The sequence below is a fragment of the Enhydra lutris genome, unplaced genomic scaffold, assembly GCF_002288905.1.
Source record: "Enhydra lutris kenyoni isolate GAN:26980312 unplaced genomic scaffold, ASM228890v2 scaffoldscaffold9, whole genome shotgun sequence".
Taxonomy (NCBI): Eukaryota; Metazoa; Chordata; class Mammalia; order Carnivora; family Mustelidae; genus Enhydra; species Enhydra lutris.
This window is the reverse complement of record NW_019154093.1, coordinates 7,299,202-7,318,203: the sequence shown is the minus strand read 5'-3', so window position 1 is coordinate 7,318,203 and position 19,002 is coordinate 7,299,202. Positions and strand designations below refer to the sequence as shown.

General features: G+C 44.1%; 2 protein-coding genes across 3 annotated transcripts in view; both read right to left on the bottom strand.

Annotated features, from left to right (window-relative positions):
• The window catches only part of LOC111142870 (protein argonaute-3), a 145,738-nt gene extending 140,619 nt beyond the window's left edge, over positions 1 to 5,119 (bottom strand). For both annotated transcript variants that reach the window (XM_022496241.1, XM_022496240.1), the window contains exon 1: positions 4,798 to 5,119. In XM_022496241.1, the coding sequence (XP_022351949.1) occupies positions 4,798 to 4,816 (19 nt within the window). In that variant the 5' untranslated portion in view covers positions 4,817 to 5,119. The remainder of the gene's footprint in view (positions 1 to 4,797) is intronic.
• A 5,095-nt stretch (positions 5,120 to 10,214) lies between these two features.
• Positions 10,215 to 19,002, bottom strand: part of LOC111143509 (argonaute 1, RISC catalytic component) — a 38,531-nt gene continuing 29,743 nt past the window's right edge. The window contains exons 16-19 of the mRNA XM_022497318.1: positions 17,839 to 17,973; positions 17,167 to 17,268; positions 16,437 to 16,636; positions 10,215 to 16,197 (exon numbers count right to left, since the gene is read on the bottom strand). Coding sequence (XP_022353026.1) covers positions 16,089 to 16,197; positions 16,437 to 16,636; positions 17,167 to 17,268; positions 17,839 to 17,973 — 546 coding nt within the window. The 3' untranslated portion in view covers positions 10,215 to 16,088. The remainder of the gene's footprint in view (positions 16,198 to 16,436; positions 16,637 to 17,166; positions 17,269 to 17,838; positions 17,974 to 19,002) is intronic.

Genomic DNA, 19,002 nt, shown 5'->3' with positions numbered 1-19,002 from the left:
CCAAAAGAGCAAAAGGGAACAGCATCTTGAAATAATTTCATTTATTCTAGCAGCTTTCCTAAATTACTTAATTCCTTAATTTTTTTTTTTTTAAATATATATTTGTTTGAAATCTGGCTTAGAAATTTAAAGAGTGATCAGGGTAACAGAATCATGGATAAAGTTTAAAAGTTTCCATCATGTTAATCAAATTACATTTGAGAGTTACCTACATATTCTTTTTCTCCTTTAAGTCTTTGTTTAGAACAACAAAGTTGTTTCTTGCCTCCTTTTCAATTTTCCCTCAGGAGAAAAAAAAAATTTTAATCCAATTCTAAAACAAAAATCAAAATAATTTTGCATATTTTTAAGACCCACTGCCGATCAAGAGCAGCAAACAGTAGAGAAAAAGTAATGATGGCCACTTAAGAACAGTACAAGCTAAAATTTAAGTGGCAACCAAGCAGAAAAACCTTTTGCATGTTCAAAATTCATGCCCTCCAGACAGAGCAGCATTTTGACAATTTTTCTTCAAGACAAAAATCTAAAAGAGAGAAAATATATCCCAAAGTGATTTAAAAAGATTATTTTTTTTAAAGTTTTTATTTATTTATTTGACAGAGACACAGCAAGAGAGGGAACACAAGCAGGGGGAGTGGGAGAGGGGGAATCAGGCCTCCCGCCAAGCAGGGAACCCCAAGTGGGGCTTGATCCCAGGACTCTGGGATCATGACCTGAGCCAAAGGCAGACGCTTAAACACTGAGCCACTCAGGCAACCCAAAATGATTACTTTAAATACTAAACTGAGACCCTAATGGCATTATATATTTTAGTATTTTGAATCCACAACTTTTACTCATATTCAAACTTAGTTTCCATACATATAACTTTTGTTCTTTGGAACTTATTCTCAAATGATTTTTCCAGATTATTTATTATTATTTTTTTAAGTAAGTTCCATGTGTGGTGCCCAAAGTGGGGCTTGAACTCATGACCCTGAGACTAACACCTGAGCTGAGAGCAAGACTTAGACACTTGGACTGAGCCACCCAGGTGACCTTAGATTTTATTATTAGAGAAATGCAGAGCCTTAAAATCACTTTGCAGATCCAAACATGAACTTAAAAGTATCACTAAGAGGGAACCTGGGTGGCTCAGTGGGTTAATCCTCTGCCTTTGGCTCAGGTCATGATCTCAGGGTCCTAAGATGGAGCCCCACATTGGGCTATCTGCTCAGCAGGAAGCCTGCTTCCCCCTCTCTCTCTGGCCTGCCTCTGTGCCTACCTGTGATCTCTCTCTGTCAAATAAGTAAGTAAAATCTTAAAAAAAAAACAAAAAACTATCACTAAGAAACATGGTCTATTCACTCCTGCAAAACTGTATATAACTACCAAACATATCAAATCACTTTGCATATCATTAATTTAAAGTAACAGTAAATGTTTTTCTTCCATTGGTAGGTGATTACAATTTTTTCTGCCCTCAACAACAGTCTGACTTCACCTAAAAATACAGACTAGAGTAGTAAGGTTCTAAAACACTACTACTCAGGAGAACTGATATCTCGATGAACATTTCTGCTGCTTCTATTCACACTTATTTAGAATTAAAACTAAACTATTAAAAAATAGGGTTTCATCAGAAGTTCCCCTAACTGGGGCACCTGGGTGGCTCAGTCAATTAAGTGTCTGCCTTTGGCTCCAGTCAAGATCCCAGGGTCCTGGGTTCAAGTCCCACTTTGGGCTCCCTGCTCGGCAGGGAGTCTGCTTTTCCCTCTCCCACTTCCCTGCTTATGTTCCCTCTCTCGCTGTGTCTCTGTCAAATAAATAAATAAAATCTTAAAAAAACAAACAACAAAAAAACAACTGTGCCAGCTTCTCTGGTTAAATCAAAGTTCACAAAGTTCTAAATCAGTATAATGTACAAGACACCTTAAAAAATAACTTAAAATATTACACGCAAAAAAAGACATAATAACTTTTAGTGAGGAATGATTCACCAAGAAACAATTATATGGCATTTGTATTCTAACTCCAAGTCCTCCAATATAAATACAGTTTTCTATGTATCTTCCTAACAACTAAAATTTAAAATATCCTTTCATAAGGTAATACCTAAGAATCTACACACACACACACACACACACACACACACACACCTTAGAACAAAACTGGTGCAAAGATCCAACACTGACTCAACAAACTATCAGAGAACACTTATGTCTAAAAAAGTGTTTATAGGTAATCTTCACACCCAAGGTGGGGCTCAAACTCACAAATGAGATCAAGTGTCCTGGGCTCTATGGACTGAGCCATCAAGGTGCGCCCATGTCCAAAATATTTTAAACCAAAGTATGTACCTGTCAAATTCCCTTTTTAGTTTCATTTTTTTTAAAAGATTTTATTTATTTATTTGACAGACAGAGACCACAAGTAGGCAGAGAGGCAGGCAGAGAGAGAGGAGGAAGCAGGCTCCCCGCTGAGCAGAGAACCCGATGCGGGGCTCCCCTGGGATCAGGACCTGAGCTGAAGGCAGAGGCTTTAACCCACTGAGCCACCCAGGCGCCCCTTTAGTTTCATTTTTAAGTAATCTCCACATCCAGTGTGGGGCTTGAACTCAAAACCCTGAGAGCAAGAGTCTCACTCTCCAACTGAGCCAAGCAGGTGCCCTGGTACCTGTCAAATTCTTCATTTAAAACTCAGTTGCATGTTTTGCCCAACTATGCTTTCAATTTCATATGCAGCATAACAATTGTATGTAAGCCTCAGGAAGAATGAAAATTTTGTTTTTGATGGTGACAATTTTGAGCCATATTATACTTTATCTTCATTATTACATTACAGTTAATCACATATAAACTACACTGAAGCGCAAACTTTGAATTTCAAAATATCTAAGCATATGGTTGATATTATCTCATTCTACCTCCCCAGATATGAAAATAGTTAAATGGGTATATATTTCAGCAATGGCATACGCAAAAACAAGATGTAAAACTTATCTATAGCTCAAGAATTCACAGGAGCATTTACTGAATCGTACCTGGGTAGTTGGACCAGTGGGCTAGGTGACTGGACTTCAGAAATATTTTCTAAGACGTTGTCCACACACTGGGGCATAATTTCATATGAAAAACCCAAAAGAGAAAAAGACTAAAAAAACTTGAAAACCCTCAAAACTATCTTTAAAACTCAGGGTGATTAATAAATTTTTTAAACTTTCATGTTTTGTTTTGCAGGCTTGACACCAGGACAGTTATATAAAAGTCATCTATAGCCCTAGACCATCATATTCTAAACAGTATGATACAAAATTAAAAAACAAAGGCAGGGCAGTTTCAGAAATATATAAATCAATGATAAATGAAAGCCTAAAACTCTTCACAATCTATAGATTTTTTAAAAATATGAAGATAAAAAAAATGAAGCATACAAATGAGAATCAGGAAAAAGGATCAGAGAAAATTTCACATAATAAAACTTGCAATAATCACCTCTCCCCATCCTACCTCTACAAATTTGTGCTGTCAGCATTTCCTGACAATTATACTTTTTAAATTATTTTAAATTTCATTTATTTGACAGAGAGACACAAGGAGAGAGGGAACACTAGCAGGGAGAGTGGGAGAGGGAGAAGCAGACTCCCCGCTGAGCAGGGTGCCTGATGTGGGTCTTGTTCCCAGGACCCTGGGATCATGACCTGAGCCAAAGGCAGATGCTTAACGACTGAGCCACTGAGGCAATCGACAATTATACTTCTTAACCTAATCAACAGATCCTTTATTATCATTAGGTCACTGGTTTCCTTTATTACTTAAGTTTTTCTTATATTCAAGTACCTCCCAAACTGGCAAAAATAGATGTGAAATTCAGGAATTTGTGATCCCATCAGTAACAAGCCACCCCCCCACCCCCAATGTTTTGAAAATTAACTTATAAACGTGTTACCATCTGGATGAAGCACACACCATCAAACTTAACATATTAAGTATGACCCTTTGGAAAACAAGCCATTATGTAACACCTACTTTATGTCTCTCAATCAATTACTTCAGAATCATAAAGAATGGTAATTCTTTTTCAAGTTAAGCACTGCCCATGTTGCAATTTTTCTCAAGACTGCCGTTTTCCGAAGGAGAGAAAACAGTTTTTTTTTTAAATCCCCAATTTCCAAGAATATAATAACCGCTTCTCTAGGGGATAGGGAATGAAAAAAAAATGTATTGTCAGCAATCTTAAGATCCACCTCCTCACGTAAGCAGTAATTCGGACCGATGTGACATTTCCGAAATCCTCGGCAACTATATACCATACTGCCGCAAACATCAGAAGAGAACTCGGAGATGGAGGAAATGCCATCTTGCATTTGACGTTGCGCTTACACCTATCTCAAACTTAATTCTCACCGTTATCTTCATGTCGCTTCACAACTACCTTAAGAGGTAAGAGAGCCGACCGCCCAGTGCCTCCTTGGGACACACAACCCGGTTAAAGGAAGCGCACACAGTTACACCTTCAATCGGAATAACAAAACAGACAACAAACCCTTCTAGACTCGAGAAAATAGAGTAATATCGTCTGGAGAACCCCAAACTTCAATCCCTTAAGCACTGTCCCCTCCCCAGTTTTGCCTACTCAGTGGCCCCGGGGAACTGCGGCGGGGCTGCGGGGAGGCGGAGGAGGGACGGGCGGGGGGCGGGAGGAGGAGCCGCCTGGACCGCGCTCACCTCGCGCACCTGGGTTGGGGCGGAGGGAGAGACGATGCTCTGGAGCACCCCCAACCCCGCCCTCTGGGCCAAGGACCTCGGACTTGCTCACCTGCGGAGCCGATTTCCATTCATGGAGCTGGGGGGAGTGCTTCGAACGAGAAGAGCGCCCACCTCTGGGGGCAAGGAGGCAGCGCAGGGGGCGACGCGGCGCGACAGGCACCCTCACTCGGCCCCAAGACGAGGTGGCGATGGCTTCTCTTCAGCAACCGCACTCCGAAAGATCTCGTCGGGAAGAGCCGCCGTGGGAAGGGAGCACGCGACTATGCGAGAGGAAGGGGAAGCGTGAGACGAGAAAGAGAGAGCCCCGTGCGGAACTTAGCGTCGCCCGCGGCCGCTTACGCTCCCACTGCCCCTCCACGACTGCGGCGCTGCCGCCGACCTCCCCGGGGGCCGCCCCCGGAAGCCCGCTGGCGTCAGTTCCGCTGCCCGGGCTGGCCCGACGTCCCAGCCTCGCCTCTCCGCTCCTCCGCCCCAAGCCCAGCGGGCACGACGTCGGTGCGGGTGCGGCCGGCGCGGAAGACGCGGGGGAGGTGCCGGGGAGCGGGGCCTGGGCGGAGCTTGGGGCACGCGCGGTGGGCGGGCACTCCCTCCGTCTGCCGCAGGGCCGTGCCTGCGGGAGACAACTCGGAGCTGGACTCAGCACCATCCTAGTGTGGGGCGGTGCCTGCCGGAGGCGACGTCGTAGAAGGCGGTGCAGCTTACCTGGGGAGGAGCGTGCGTGGAGCGTGGCCGGTCAGTGGCGCAAGGCCGGGACCCGCAGCGGAGTGACGGGGCCGAGCACGTCTGGGGAAGAGCCACCCACCTTACGGAGCCCTCCCGCCCCGCCCAGGTTGGGCGGCACCTCGCGCCGCCTCCTCAGTAAGCGGTCAAGTGACCACCGCAATTGATCACTCCAAGTCTGTTGCTTTGACAACCGTGGGCGGGTGGGAGGGTTGTACAATTTAGCTTGGGGAAAGAGTATTAAGAAACGAGACATTAGGCGCGCCTGGTGGTTCAGTGGGTTAAGCCTCTGCCTTTGGCTTAGGTCACGATCTCAGGGTTCCGAAATCGAGCCCCACATCGGGCTCTCTGCTCAGCAGGGAGCCTGCATCCCACTCCCCCTCCCCCTCCTTGTGATCTCTCTCTCGCAAACAAAATAAAAAAAAAAAAAAGAAAGAAAGAAAGACATTACACAAACTTCACATCGGATAATTTCCTTGTTTAAAACGCTTTAATAGCGTCTTGTCACACTGAGATCAAACTCTTTGCAGGGCCAAAACGCACCGGGTAAACGGACCCTTCCTTTCTCAAGCAAGACTTTCCCTATCACTATACTACAGCTATATTAGTCTGCTTCTAATTCCCACTATCGGCAAAACGCATCCCTTTCCGACTTGGCGCCCCTCTACTCTTGGTTCTCTTGGCCAGGAACAGAACCTCTCCTTTCCCTTCATTCTCACCCTCTCTTCTTCCCTCCCCTGTCCACTTCTTTCTGTATCTCAGCCTGATTTATCTGAGAGGTCTTTTCCGGACCACTTATCTACGGTGGAGGCCCGTTTTTCTGTTATAGCATTCCCCTAATAATCCTCCCGATCTGTAATTTGTTTTACTTACAAGTTTGTGTGCCCACTCCTGCACTAGCTTGTAAGTTTTATAAGCTTACCATGGCCAGCACACTCACTAGGAAATAGCAGGTCCTTAATATGTTGCTTTAATGAATGAAAAGTGATACTATTCAGATTGAAGATTCATGATTTTTGCCTAAGTCCCTAAATATCAGTAACGTTATTCAGACTTTTAAAAAAAGTATTTCATTTTTTAAAGTTTGGGATAAAAAGAAAATGTATCCTATCTTCAGTTCCCCCCAATCATTGTGGGGCTTTGGATCAGTCACTTGAGCCTCTTATCTGAGAAATGGAGAGACTAACATCTTACATAACTGTTGTGATGTTAGGGAATGTACATAAACCAGAACCCTCTGTAACTAAATGTTAGTGAATAAAGTTTACTATCATTAACATTTTAAAACACTTATTAGATGCACCTACCTTACAGTAAACATTTCATAAATGGATGGGATTCAAACTGTCATCTGTCTGATTTCAATTTTGCCTCACTTCTTCCCAACATTAACCCTTTAAGAACATCAATTTCAAAATATCAAATGTCACCAGATGAAACGCTATCCTAAAAGTTATTTTCAATACCTAAATATACAGAATCCAAGTCAGTAGCAGCATCCCGACAGGGTAAAACATCAACTCTTGTACAAGCATCTATCACACCCTCAAACTCCCATTCTGGAACTGATTCCCTAAGTGATTGCTGGCTTGTCCTCTCCCAGAATAGTCATTGTTAGGGCGATGAACACTTGAGGTAGGCCCTGGTCTTCTCTGTTGACCCTGATTAAGCAGGATTTTGATCTCCTAATTCAGTATGATTTAGTATCAACCATGCCTTCCCACCTCTGCTATTCAGGGACCCCACCACTTCTTTAGAGTGAGCCCATGTGAAAGGTACGTTAATTGTAGAATATCAAAAAGAAGGAAGGCAAGAGGTCCAGTGATTCTATCAAAAGCAAATTGTATGAGGCTCTGCCCCAACCACATGCACACCCTATTTTTGGATAACCTCATTCCCAAACAAGTTGGTTCTTAAGGCCATAGAACATGGTCTTTGTCTATCTTGTCATAGCCCCAATGCCTAGAACAGTGCCAGTGCCGGGGACATTGCAACATTCCCTGATTTGTGGGATGGATGGATGAGTAAGTGGGCTGTCAAGAATGGGGCTCAGGAAGCAGGCTAAAACTCTGCCCTCATCCTTTGTGGCACTGGTTGCTTTCAGAAGGGAGAACTATAAAATAGCACAGACATCTGAGGGACAAGGAAATCAATGCCCTCTGAAAGTTGCATTCCAAGGCTTCCTGAGTTAGAGAAACACCACCACTGGATGATGACAGCAACTGGATAGAATCCTCTCTTTTATGTGGGCTGAAGTTACTCAATTTGATTCAAATTCAAATCTCTTCTCTCAGACCATCAGGAGTTTTTACATAGCAGAAAGTTATTTTGTATTGCAGCAGAACACAATATAAAACATACTGGCCATAGGGACAGAGCTGAGACTGAAGGCCCTCCACTACTCTATGTGATTCCAAAAGGCGCTCTAAACCTACATCTCTAAAAGTCAGAATACCCAAGTAGAGAAGACACTGCTGGATACCTACCCAGGAGCCCTAATCACAGACCAGACTTTTCTTTCTAATCCAGACTGATGAAGCAGGATAACTGCTCAGAGGGTAACTCCTAATTAATCTAAGCCACTCATGATGGATGATCTCATTTGCTTTGCCAATGACAGGAGTGAGAAGATGACCCATTTCTAGTAAGACAGGAGGCCAGATCTGCTGGGACTTCCAAGGATTTCCTTACTTTAAAATGAAATGTAAGGAAAAATTAGTACCTTTTCTGTTACACATTATTCTGTCAGCATTTCCTTCCTGGAATTATAGTAGCCACCTTGGGACCCTGAGGCAAACTAACATGAGGATAAACTAACACAGAATAGCAGAGGAAAGTCACTGGAAGAACCTGCTTGTTGGTATTATCACTTTAATCACTGCATTAACGAACCTTGGAGCCATATTAAATCAAGAATTCTTTGTCATGTTACAGGTTTCTTATTTAAGCCAATTTAATTGATGGCTTGTTATGTGCAATTGAAAGTAACAGATAAACTACTTCACATGAATGCTGTGAGGATGCAATTAAATAACAGAGACTATACAAAACACCTATTCATATACTTCAAAGTATCCAAGTTCCTCCTTTTCAGATCACTTCCCTTAACAAGCCACTGGTCTTTTCCAAAAACATGGCTGGGAACTCCCACTGTCTCTTTTAAGAGGGAAGCTCCTTGCCTTCAGAAGGTGGGGAAAACGAATGGAGGGCTCCCTAGAAAGGTCCTACAAGACTTCATTGTCCAAATAAGACTTTGACAAGAGGATAGTGCTGAAGGTCCTGTAGTCTAGAACAAAGGGACAGTGTGTTCCTGTAGGGTAAACCACAGTGATCCAAAAACTCTAATATGATACCCTGGGGAAGGCAGCTGTAGCTCTTAAGTGGAGAACTTTCAAATGTACCCCAGGAAGTCCACTTTTCCAGTTTAAAGGATTGCTTCTGTCACACTCTGCAACATCTAAGCTTGCCAGGTTTCCTAAGCCTGTAGTCAGAGGAATAAATTGGCTTGAAAGCTAGAATCAAATAGGGAAATCTATTTGCTACAATTCAATGCTACTTTCCATTTAAGCAGTAGACAGCAGTCTAGGGATGGCCCAGGCTCAGAACTTTAAAGTCTTCTCTTTGCACTATAACCCTTTCTTTTAGCCACCCTAACTGCCATGAGATTCTGGGGTTTGTTAAGTCAAAAGATTCTCAACAAATACCCAGCCTCCCTTTGCTCCAAGGTAATTCCCAGACAAGAATGTGCTACAGTATATGTTGCCAATTGACAGGGCAAAGGGAAGACTGCTCAACCAATACTAAAGAGGAATGTCCAGGGGTGTTAGGACAAGCCATGACTCAAAACCTTGACCTCCAGGACCTGAAAAATCAGGATACTGGGAGCTCACTACCTTTCTCTTGAGTAGCAACCAAGAGCCAAATTCTGAAACCTTTTGAATATCAATCATTTCTAAAACTGAATTTATGGCAAAATGTGTCATAATGATCATCCTCCCACTTACTCTGCTAAATACTTTATTTCTGCTTCACTAAGGGTTATAGATTTAAGTTTTATTTCAACTGGGAAAATCTCTTACATGTTCCAATTTGCTCAAGTTTGATCAACCTAATCAACTCTTGTGTTGAAAAGGAGTTCAGTATGGCTGGATTGCTTCCAAGGAAATCTGACAGGTGGTAGACACAGGTTAGCTTTGGAATTTGAAAGTCACAACACTGGGCCTCCAGAGGAATGCTAGGCCCATTTATGTACACACTAGCTGCCGCTGAAAATTTCCCAGTAGGCCCTGTGCCAGAATCCATCTCTGACCCATCTTCCCCCAGTACACAGAAATAACAGGGCTCTAGCAATACCAGGAATGCCGGAACCTGCATGCTTGACAACTGTACCATCAGCTTAAGGTACAAAACCATAGAACCTCCAAGTTGGGGTGAAAGTAAGAAAAGAGGATGGTAATCTTGAGTTTCTACTTACCTGAAGAGTCAGGAATGCTGAGTCCATCCTGTGCACTCAATATCACTTCTTGACTCCCCCTCTGTATTCATGAACCACAATTACTAGATCATTTCAATTCTATTCACAAATATTGATCCCTTGATATATGCTACAGCCCTGAGATGACAAAAAATGAACAGAATGTAGTTTTTGCTCCTAGGAATTCATAGGCTCTGGGTAAAACAAGTCATGAAAATAAAGCCAGCTGCTAAGTTCTATCGAGTGCACTGGAACAACATCTAGGACACTGGTTAGGAACAATATTAGGTTTGTTTATTTTATTCTTACAAGTATCTCCTGAGGACAGGAGGAAGCTGGAGGTGGAGGTGGCAGTTGTGGTGAACAACTTGGAAATCCTAGTCTTAGCCTTATTTAAATTAGGTTTTTTTCAAAGCTCATTTTCAAGAAATACTGGAGAATGACCATATAGTTGCAAGATGCCAAAGAAATTGGGGTGGAGGATGGTAAACTGAGTAGAAAAAATTACCTCCTCCTCAAGGCAGCAGTTCATGTTGTTAAAATTATGCCCATCTTGGATCCTATTCCATTCTCCTGACTTTTCTCCCACTTCATTAAGTAAAAAATATACAAGTTATCTACTAGTGACTTAACAGTCTTCTTAGGTTCAGCTTCCTCTCATCCTTTAAACTGTGTCTCCTGGAGTTGCACACTATGTTGTCTTGCTCTACTCTTTTTCTAAGACATCTTGTTCATTCCTATGGCTTTACCTACCATCTATAGGAGTATGAATGCCATTATCTACAATTGCAGTTTTGTAGTCTTCCCTGAGCACCAAAATATAAGTGTTTAATGGAAATCTTAAACTTGTTGCATCATGGGAACCTCCAAACTCAGTCTATACAAGCCTGTCTTCACAAAATTCATCAGCTCTCTTCTATAGTCTCCTTTCTCCCCCAGTCTTGGATAGAAGAATGTCCCAATATACTCATTGCTCAAGCAGAAAACTAAGCATTATTAGCCTCCACTCCTCTCTTTCCCTTCCATCATCTATTGAGTACTATTAATTCTATCTTCTGAGGGTATCTCAAAAATCTTCCCTTTCCTATCTTCACTACTATAGCTTTACCGCCTTGTTTCTGTCCCTCATCATTGGGCTAGGGAACCAATTTGCCACTCATATCCCCCCACCAAACTTTAAACTCCTTAAGGAAAGAGACATGGTTTTCCTCCTTTCTGAACTGTGCTTCCTTTCTCCCCCGACAATATTACTGGACACAGTGCTTTGCATGGTTTGTTGAATGAAGAGTAAGTGGAGGCCTTGTGAAGTATGGTTACATATAATCTGTAGTTTCAACACTCTGCTGTTTTTAATCCACTTTCCTATAGAAGTGATGGTTCTGCTGTTACAACCATCTAATACTCTAAACTAAAAATCTATCAGAGACATAATTAATCCCAACAGTTTTCTTTGCTAATGGGAGTGGGGGAAAAGAGAGAGAGAGAGAGACCGCACTTTAGAAATAGAAGCCACTATTGTCTTTATAAAACACAGAATTGTGCTGCTGCTGTTGCTTGCTTTAGAAGGAACTGTACATTACAGCTGCTGGGATAATTTTACAATGGACTGGACAAGGTACAGCTCAAAGCAGGACACAAACACAAGTCTCAAAGGGAAACAAATGCAAACAAGTACACAGCTGTGGGGCTTCAGGGACATTTCCCCATCCATGCTGGACTTGAGAGGGATAAAAAGTTTAGAAACTAAAGTGAAACCCAGAGTAGTCACACATGCCCACCAGATGGCTGCTAAGTGCAACATCACACACCAATCAGGTTGGACTGTGTGCACAGGAAAGTCATTTCATTTTTCCTTATTGCTACTACACCAGGGGACTCAGTGCATTTGACACATTGTCTTTACTTGCACAATCCTTGGAGGGTGTTCTATTTTCCTTTCTAAAGAAGGAAATCTGCCTTCCCCACCTTATTTCTGTTTTGAGCCCATTCCCTCCACTCCCATTCTTGGGCTCCCAAACAGCAGCCAGAGGTTCTAAGTCAGTAGGAATAGAGTAAGGGGAGAGCACCAACCTAGCCTCTCTCCCTGCCTAGGGAGAAGGCAAGTCCTAATAAAAGGGGGGAAAGAGAAAACCAGAGAATCCCATCTCCCCAATCTGCTTAGAAGGCTAAATAGGAAAGAGGGCCCTGCATATCCCTGCCATGATCAGACTTTAAGAAGGAAGGCATCCCAGCTACCATCCTGGATTGGCCTAGCCCCAGTAAATATAAAAAGTAACTTCCCCCAATGTAGTTTCCAAAACTGCATTTTGGCTAGTTTGAGATGACTTTCCACCCTGAAGGGGAAGGAACTTCCATTCTTCTTTGTTACACATGATGCCGGGTCTAAAATACGGCCTCACCAGCCTTGCAGATAGATACCCGATGGGCCAGCTAAGAATTCAAAATGTCCCAGTGGCTGCCCATTCTGAGTGCTAGCCTCATTTACAGAATTCTGGACACACACCCCCTCCAAAACAAAACAAAACAAACAAACAAACAAAAAAACCATCCAAGAATATTGTTGCTTAGGCAAAGAGGAGGCTGCAGTGGAGCCATCTAGTAGCTGGGAACCAGGAGCTTTTTAGGGAGGTTTCATGCTTTTAAGTATCTTCATTGTCAACATTATTCTAAACCTAAGTTCCCATCAACAATAGCCCCAGGCTTAACCCGAGTTCAACAGTAGCACCTCAACCCCCAATGGATCAGACTGGACTGGAAAAATGATCAATGAACAGTGCTCTTTCCCATCTTTTATCCAAATTCTCTCCATTCTCTACCCATCACTCTATTCTTCCCTTATGTCCATCCCCCTAACCCTCCAACCCTGGAAACCAAGTAGCTCAACCCTAGGACAGCCTCAGAAAAGGGAGGCCCGAGGTGGAGAAATGGAACCAGATCTAGAAAAAGCAATGAGAAAAAACAGCTCCAAGGAGTGGACAGATGTGGAAGTTGTCAGAAGCCCTCCTGATTTCATGCCAGGTAGGCAGATCTGCTGCTCTGCCCTTGTGTAATGTTGATGGCAATCAAGCCCAGAGAGAACATTACCAAGGCTTGGGGAACAGATTCTTTGTCTTCTGCAGCCAAGGAGCTAAGCCTGACCTTGCTAGCTAACAGTGGGATTATCATAGCCATGCAGAGAATTCATCATCACATAGGTAGGCAGGCCAGCAAACAAGCTTAGTGAATTAAAAAAAAGGAAAAGGAGCCAGGGAAAAGGGAAGTAGAAAAGAGAGGCAAGAGAGTAGAACAAAGGGAGCAAGAGACCGTTTAGGAGGATGAGGCTGGGGTCCCCCCAACACTTCCTCAGAGCACAAGTAAGAAGCACCACTTAAACCAAAGCCAAAGCTTGCTGCTAATACCACTTCTCAATCTGCATGCACCATCTTTCAAACAAGAATAATCCTCAAGGTCAGGGGTATTTTTCAAGTCACAAAGATTAAAAAAAAAAAAATATCAGAGCAAGAAGTCATTTTCTTGCCATTACCCAAACCGCTTCTCTTGCTTTTTATTTCTTGAACAGCATGTGCAATGCCAAAGGGTTAAAAAATGCATTTCAGGCCCCAGCTCAAAACCCAAATGGTGAGAGTGAGGCAAAGAGAGAAAAAGGAGAGAACATAAACTTGTTGCTGAGAGTAGGTGGCTACCACCAGCTCCCTATGGATATTTGCAAATGCTGGTGAATGACTGGACCCTCCAGGAACAGTGCCCTGATCCCAGCCCCTAAATGCACCCAAGAAGAGAACATGCAGAGCCCATTGTCCCAAGAGAGCTCCCCTCCCCAAAGGGTGACTGAACACGAAGTAGACAGTATATGAAGGCGATGGACAGGGCAGATGGAGTGTTGGCATCACTCTCTTTAGGCACTTGTGTAGGGAATGTAGGCTCTTCAGTGAGCTGCCTCCTCCCAGAGCCCTCCATTCTGTTCTTCAGCTGGGCTGTGCCCATGGGGCATCCCATGCTGTAGCCAGTAGGAAAGAAGTAGAAGAGGAGTTACTCAACAGTCCTGATGCCTTCTCCATAATCAATGTTTGTGCTACGTTTTGTGAAGTTGCTGAACAAAGTAGCCAACCAGAACAGAATCTGGGATAGACTGTTTTGCATAGCAAATCTGGGTCTGTACAAGGGCTGCTGGGAAGGGGAAATGGTAGCTCTAAGCACACAGGCCAGGATTCAGGCCGGCCTCCAAGCCTGAGCTAGGTCTAAAGTGTCATGGCTTCATCACCAGACTGGGGCAAACCCAAGCCCAGGCTCCTCAAAAAGAGGAACTTCCACACTGAAGCTGCAACTCCTCATCCCAAGCAGTGGGATAGGACAAAAATGAACAGTTAAGGAAAGAGGGGGCCTTGCCTCAAGGCCAGCAGGCACCAAGCTAGAAACCCCCTACTTTTCCAGTTCTGCAAGACAGCCAAACCCCATCTTTATCCAGGGAGACAAAAAACAAAACAAAACAAAGGCCCATGCCGCCCACTCACATGCCCTAGTGGGAAACTGGGAAAAATTCATTTGTGTAAACAGAAGCAATAGGAAGCAGCAAAATCCCCCAGCCTGTCCACAGGACACACTGGAATCTGGGATGAGCCAGTGTCAGAGGACAGTCCGGAGAAAGGGAAGATGCACTTGCAGGAAAGAGTGCAGGGCAGTGCAGAGGAGGGAACATATAGCATGAAAAAGATATTATCTGCACAGGGGAAGGCTGGAGCCTGAGCTCCTCCATGGGGAGATAACCACCCTCTACCTAGCCAGGCCAAAGAATAAGTCAGGTACATGGCTCAATGTTTCTGGGATGTAAACTTACTGGGCATGGGAGGGATTTCCAGATTTTGGCAATAGACTCAAGTTATGGTATAAAAATAACATTTAGTTTTTGTTCTTTTTTCTTATTTTAGAACTAAAGATCATTTGTTATAAGACACCCCAGTTAAGAAATATTGAAACATAAATGACTTGACCATTGGGGGAAAAAGAAGCCAAGAATGAGAAATGCTATGAAAGTAACTCCAGACCCAGGAAGGTGGGGAGGCTGGGAGACAGGGAGAAAAGGAAATGTTAAGTGGAAAGGCCAGGGGCCAGTCATCTCAGCAGCTCCAAGACTTGTCAGTGTCTGAAAGTGCAAATGTCAATGGACTTTAACCATCTTGAGGTTGTGATCTTTTTAAAAGCTCAATGAATATGGAAGTCAATTCCTTTGAATGCAAAATAGCTGGCGCTCTGGCTGGAGGCTTGTTGGGTTAGGGGTATTTCTTCCCCACATACCTCCTCTCCCACCCCCACCCCACCCCCTAAAGAAAGGTACAAAAGGTTGCAGTTCTGCAGCATTACCATTACAGGGAAGGCACTGGTTACCCACCAGTAGGCGGAAGGAAGACAGGGTCGTGTCACTTCAGAGCTAAGTGCCATAGTGCCTTAAGTCTTACTAGGGGCTGGATGTCTGTCAGGGAGGAGGTGTAAGGTGGGGTAGAAAAGGTGGAGAGAAAGGAATAAGGGAAAGGGGAGGTGGCAGCTGGGGGAGGAGAAACCAAAATCATTAGCATTAAAAATCTTCCTACAAACTGGATTTTCAACCCATTAAAACATCTAGTATTCTAAAATATTGATCTGGGTCTGGTTTCGTTTTTCCTCATAAACAAATCTAGACCTTTTCTGATTAAGGCTCCTAAAAAATCCTTCCCTCCTCCCACCCACTTTCTCAAGCCCCTCACACTCCCATCTAAAGTATCAAACCCAAACCTACCAGCTTTTGTCCGCGGGGCTGCAGAGCCGACCTTACCAAGTTGTCAGGCATGAGTCTTTAGCACTGCGAGTCACATGAGACACCTGTGTGTATGGTGGGCACCAGTGCTGCCCCTCTTGGTCCAGTGGGGTCAGGGCCAGATGTGACAAGATGGGGTGAGGGGTGGGGGTCATGAGGTGGACATCAGAGATTTCCGGCTGGTGGTCTGGCTTACTGGCCCTGTTCCCCACCCTTTTGCCCCCTTGTAGAAGGAAACAAGGCCTTCTGAATCCTCCCTACCCTCCCTCCTCCTCCTTGCTTCCTCTGGATTTGGGCGGCACAGCTCTTGGGGCTTGGAAAGCTTTCTTCTATCCAGTGAGGTAACAGCGTTCTGCCTTCAAGCGAAGTACATGGTGCGCAGAGTATCCTGATGAACCTGCACGGCTTTGGCCAGGGCCTGGGGGTCCCGCCCATTGCTCTGCCCCGATATGTGGCTCCCCTCTCCACTGAAAAGCAAAAATGAAAGAAGTCCTTCCTGGTGCACTGAGCTGCTGCTAATCCATTCCCCCATCCAGAGTACCAATTCCCATACCAACTTAAGAGAAAGTCCCAACCCAGATTTGGGCAGATGAACCCAAGGGTATCATATTGTACGATATTAATTTCCTTCTGCCCAAGGAAAGTTGAGAGGATGTGGTACCAGAGGTGGAAGCAAAAGGGAAGCCAGCTTGATTCCAGGCCTCACCTGTCATGCTCCTTGTCCACTAGGTGGTATCGTGCCCGGAAAGCCACCAGGCGGGCATAGTAGGCAGGTGCTGGGATAGAGACGGAGCGTGTGCATCGTACATAAGTGTGGCACAGCTGGTACGTCAGGATCTGGAGCTCATCCGCTGTGAAACGGTTGTCATCCCAAAGGACATAGTAATGGGATGGTCGGCTGGTGCCCTGGGAAGATAGGAAGGTGAGGGGGCCCCAGGTTGGGCAGAAGGGATGGCCAATGCTAAGGAACAGGATCACTGTTCTGTTAAGAGTGTGGTTGGGGGCGCCTGGGTAGCTCAGTTAAATATCTGCCTTCAGCTCAGGTCATGATCCCTAGGTCCTAGGACTGAGTCCTGCATCAGGCTCCCTGCTTCTCCATCTCCCTTTGCTGTTCCCTCTGCTTGTGCCCTCTCACTCTCTCTCAAATAAATTAAATCTTAAAGAAAGAAAGAAAGAAAGAAAGATAGGAAGAAAGAAAGTGTGGTTGGAGACCCACCCACAAAAAGGCAGACACAAAGCCACGTATGTCATAAAACACCCTTGTTATGGGCACCCCTAAGATGTTCAAAATGTACTTCTGTTAAGTATGCTAAGGGATTATTAAGAGAATAATCCTTTTCTGAATGCCCTCCATGATAGCTATTGTATTTTAGAGGCAGTGGGAATAATCAACTCATCTCTGACCCACTGGAATCCCCTGGACATAGCCTAGCTACCTGGATGCCTGCATGGCTGCAGAGATAGAAGTCGAACTCAAATGGGTGGGTGATGTTGGTGTCCACAGTTGTCCCAGCTGGGATGTTACCACTCTTCCCAATCTGTATAGAGACAAAGACAAACAAGATCCCAAGATCTGCCTCGCCCTAAGTAGGGCCCCAACTCAATTCTACTGACCCCACCAGAATCTCAAAAGTAAAGCAGAAATTCTTGTTCTCAGTAAGTGCTGATTTCACCATTCATTAGCTGTATGACCTTAGTAAGTCATTTAAGCTTCCTGAGATTAAACTGGAGGTAATAATAGTACCTACCTCACAGGGCTGCTATGAGGAAGACACCTTGTATAGTGTCTGACATATAAGAGAAGTTCAATAAATAGTAGTTCCCTTCCCTTCTCTGGGAACTGATCCATATATATGGTCTATAAGCCAGGGAGCTAAAAGGAGGGACAGGAAGTATAAGGACAGGCGGGGAGAAAGGAAAAAAGGGAAAGAGGTGGCAGAGGAAGGACAAGAGCTAAGGGAAGGGGTTATGGAGGATAGACAAACCGAGGACTAAATCCCGATTTATCTCAAGGGCTTCTTCCATATTAAGAGAAGGGAGACAGGAAGAAGGTATGGGTGGTTTCCTTGATCTCTCACTCAGGGTGGTTTCCTTGATCTCTCACTCACTCGCTCATTCTTGTCAGCACAAAAAAGGCGGGTATGATGGCGTTTCTGCACCACAATATAAGTGATTCCAGGCTGGTAGTCCTTTTCCAGTTTGATGCAGGCATCACGAATGGCCAGCAGCTCATAGTGGAGGATCTAAGCACAGGGTAAGGAGGGAGACAAAGAGACATTACTCCTCTTGAGTCACGTCTTTGTGAACTAAGAGTTGCCATTTGTAATATGGATTTTTGCTCAGTCTCCCTTTATAAACAGACACGCAACCATTAGAGAGATGACACAGCCTTTCTGTCAAAATCAGCTTTATACTCAGTTCACATGATATGTTGCTACAAAAAATTGGCCAGGAGGCTTGGCATCAGCAGAGAGCACTCACCTGGTTCCTATGCATAAAGAGACCTAATATCAACACACAGAAACAAAGCACAAAGATATCACTAAAACCACAATGCCCAAAGTAAGGTCAATTTCAGGATCAGGAGGATACAGGAATTCCCTTGTAAGCTTCAAGAACAGACAGCGTTGAGACCACGAGATAAGAGCAGACACATAGTTCAGGAACTGGTACAGACAGAGTAGATGAATTCAGTCCTACAAAGAAGCAGGATTATAAGAATATGGACTAGCTAAAGAAGAACCCACAAGTAAATAACCATATGCAATGGTCGCCTCGTTGTCTTAAAAGTCAGATATAGGGAGTCAAAACGGTATGGTAGAAATACATAGAATGGAAATCAATTAGAACTGGATTTAAGGGGCGCCTGGGTGGCTCAGTGGTTAAAGCCTCTGCCTTCGGCTCGGGTCATGATCTCAGGGTCCTGGGGTCGAGTCCCGCATCGGGCTCTCTGCTCGGTGGGGAGCCTGCCTCCTCCTCCTGTCTCTCTCTGCCTGCCTCTCTGCCTGCTTGTGATTTGTCTGTCAAATAAAACAAACAAACAAACAAAAAAAAACTGGATTTAAACCCAAGCTTTATCTAGTTGTATTCCTGTAAGCAAGTTACTTAGCCCTTCCAAGTCTCATTTTCTCCAAATCTACTAAAGTTACTAATAAGACCAGCCTCATAAAACTGTTGTGAAAAATATAACAGATTAAGTGAAAGCATAGAAAACCTAGTAGGGGTTAATAATGGCTGACTGCTTTGCTAAGCAGTTTGAATTTTAACCCAAA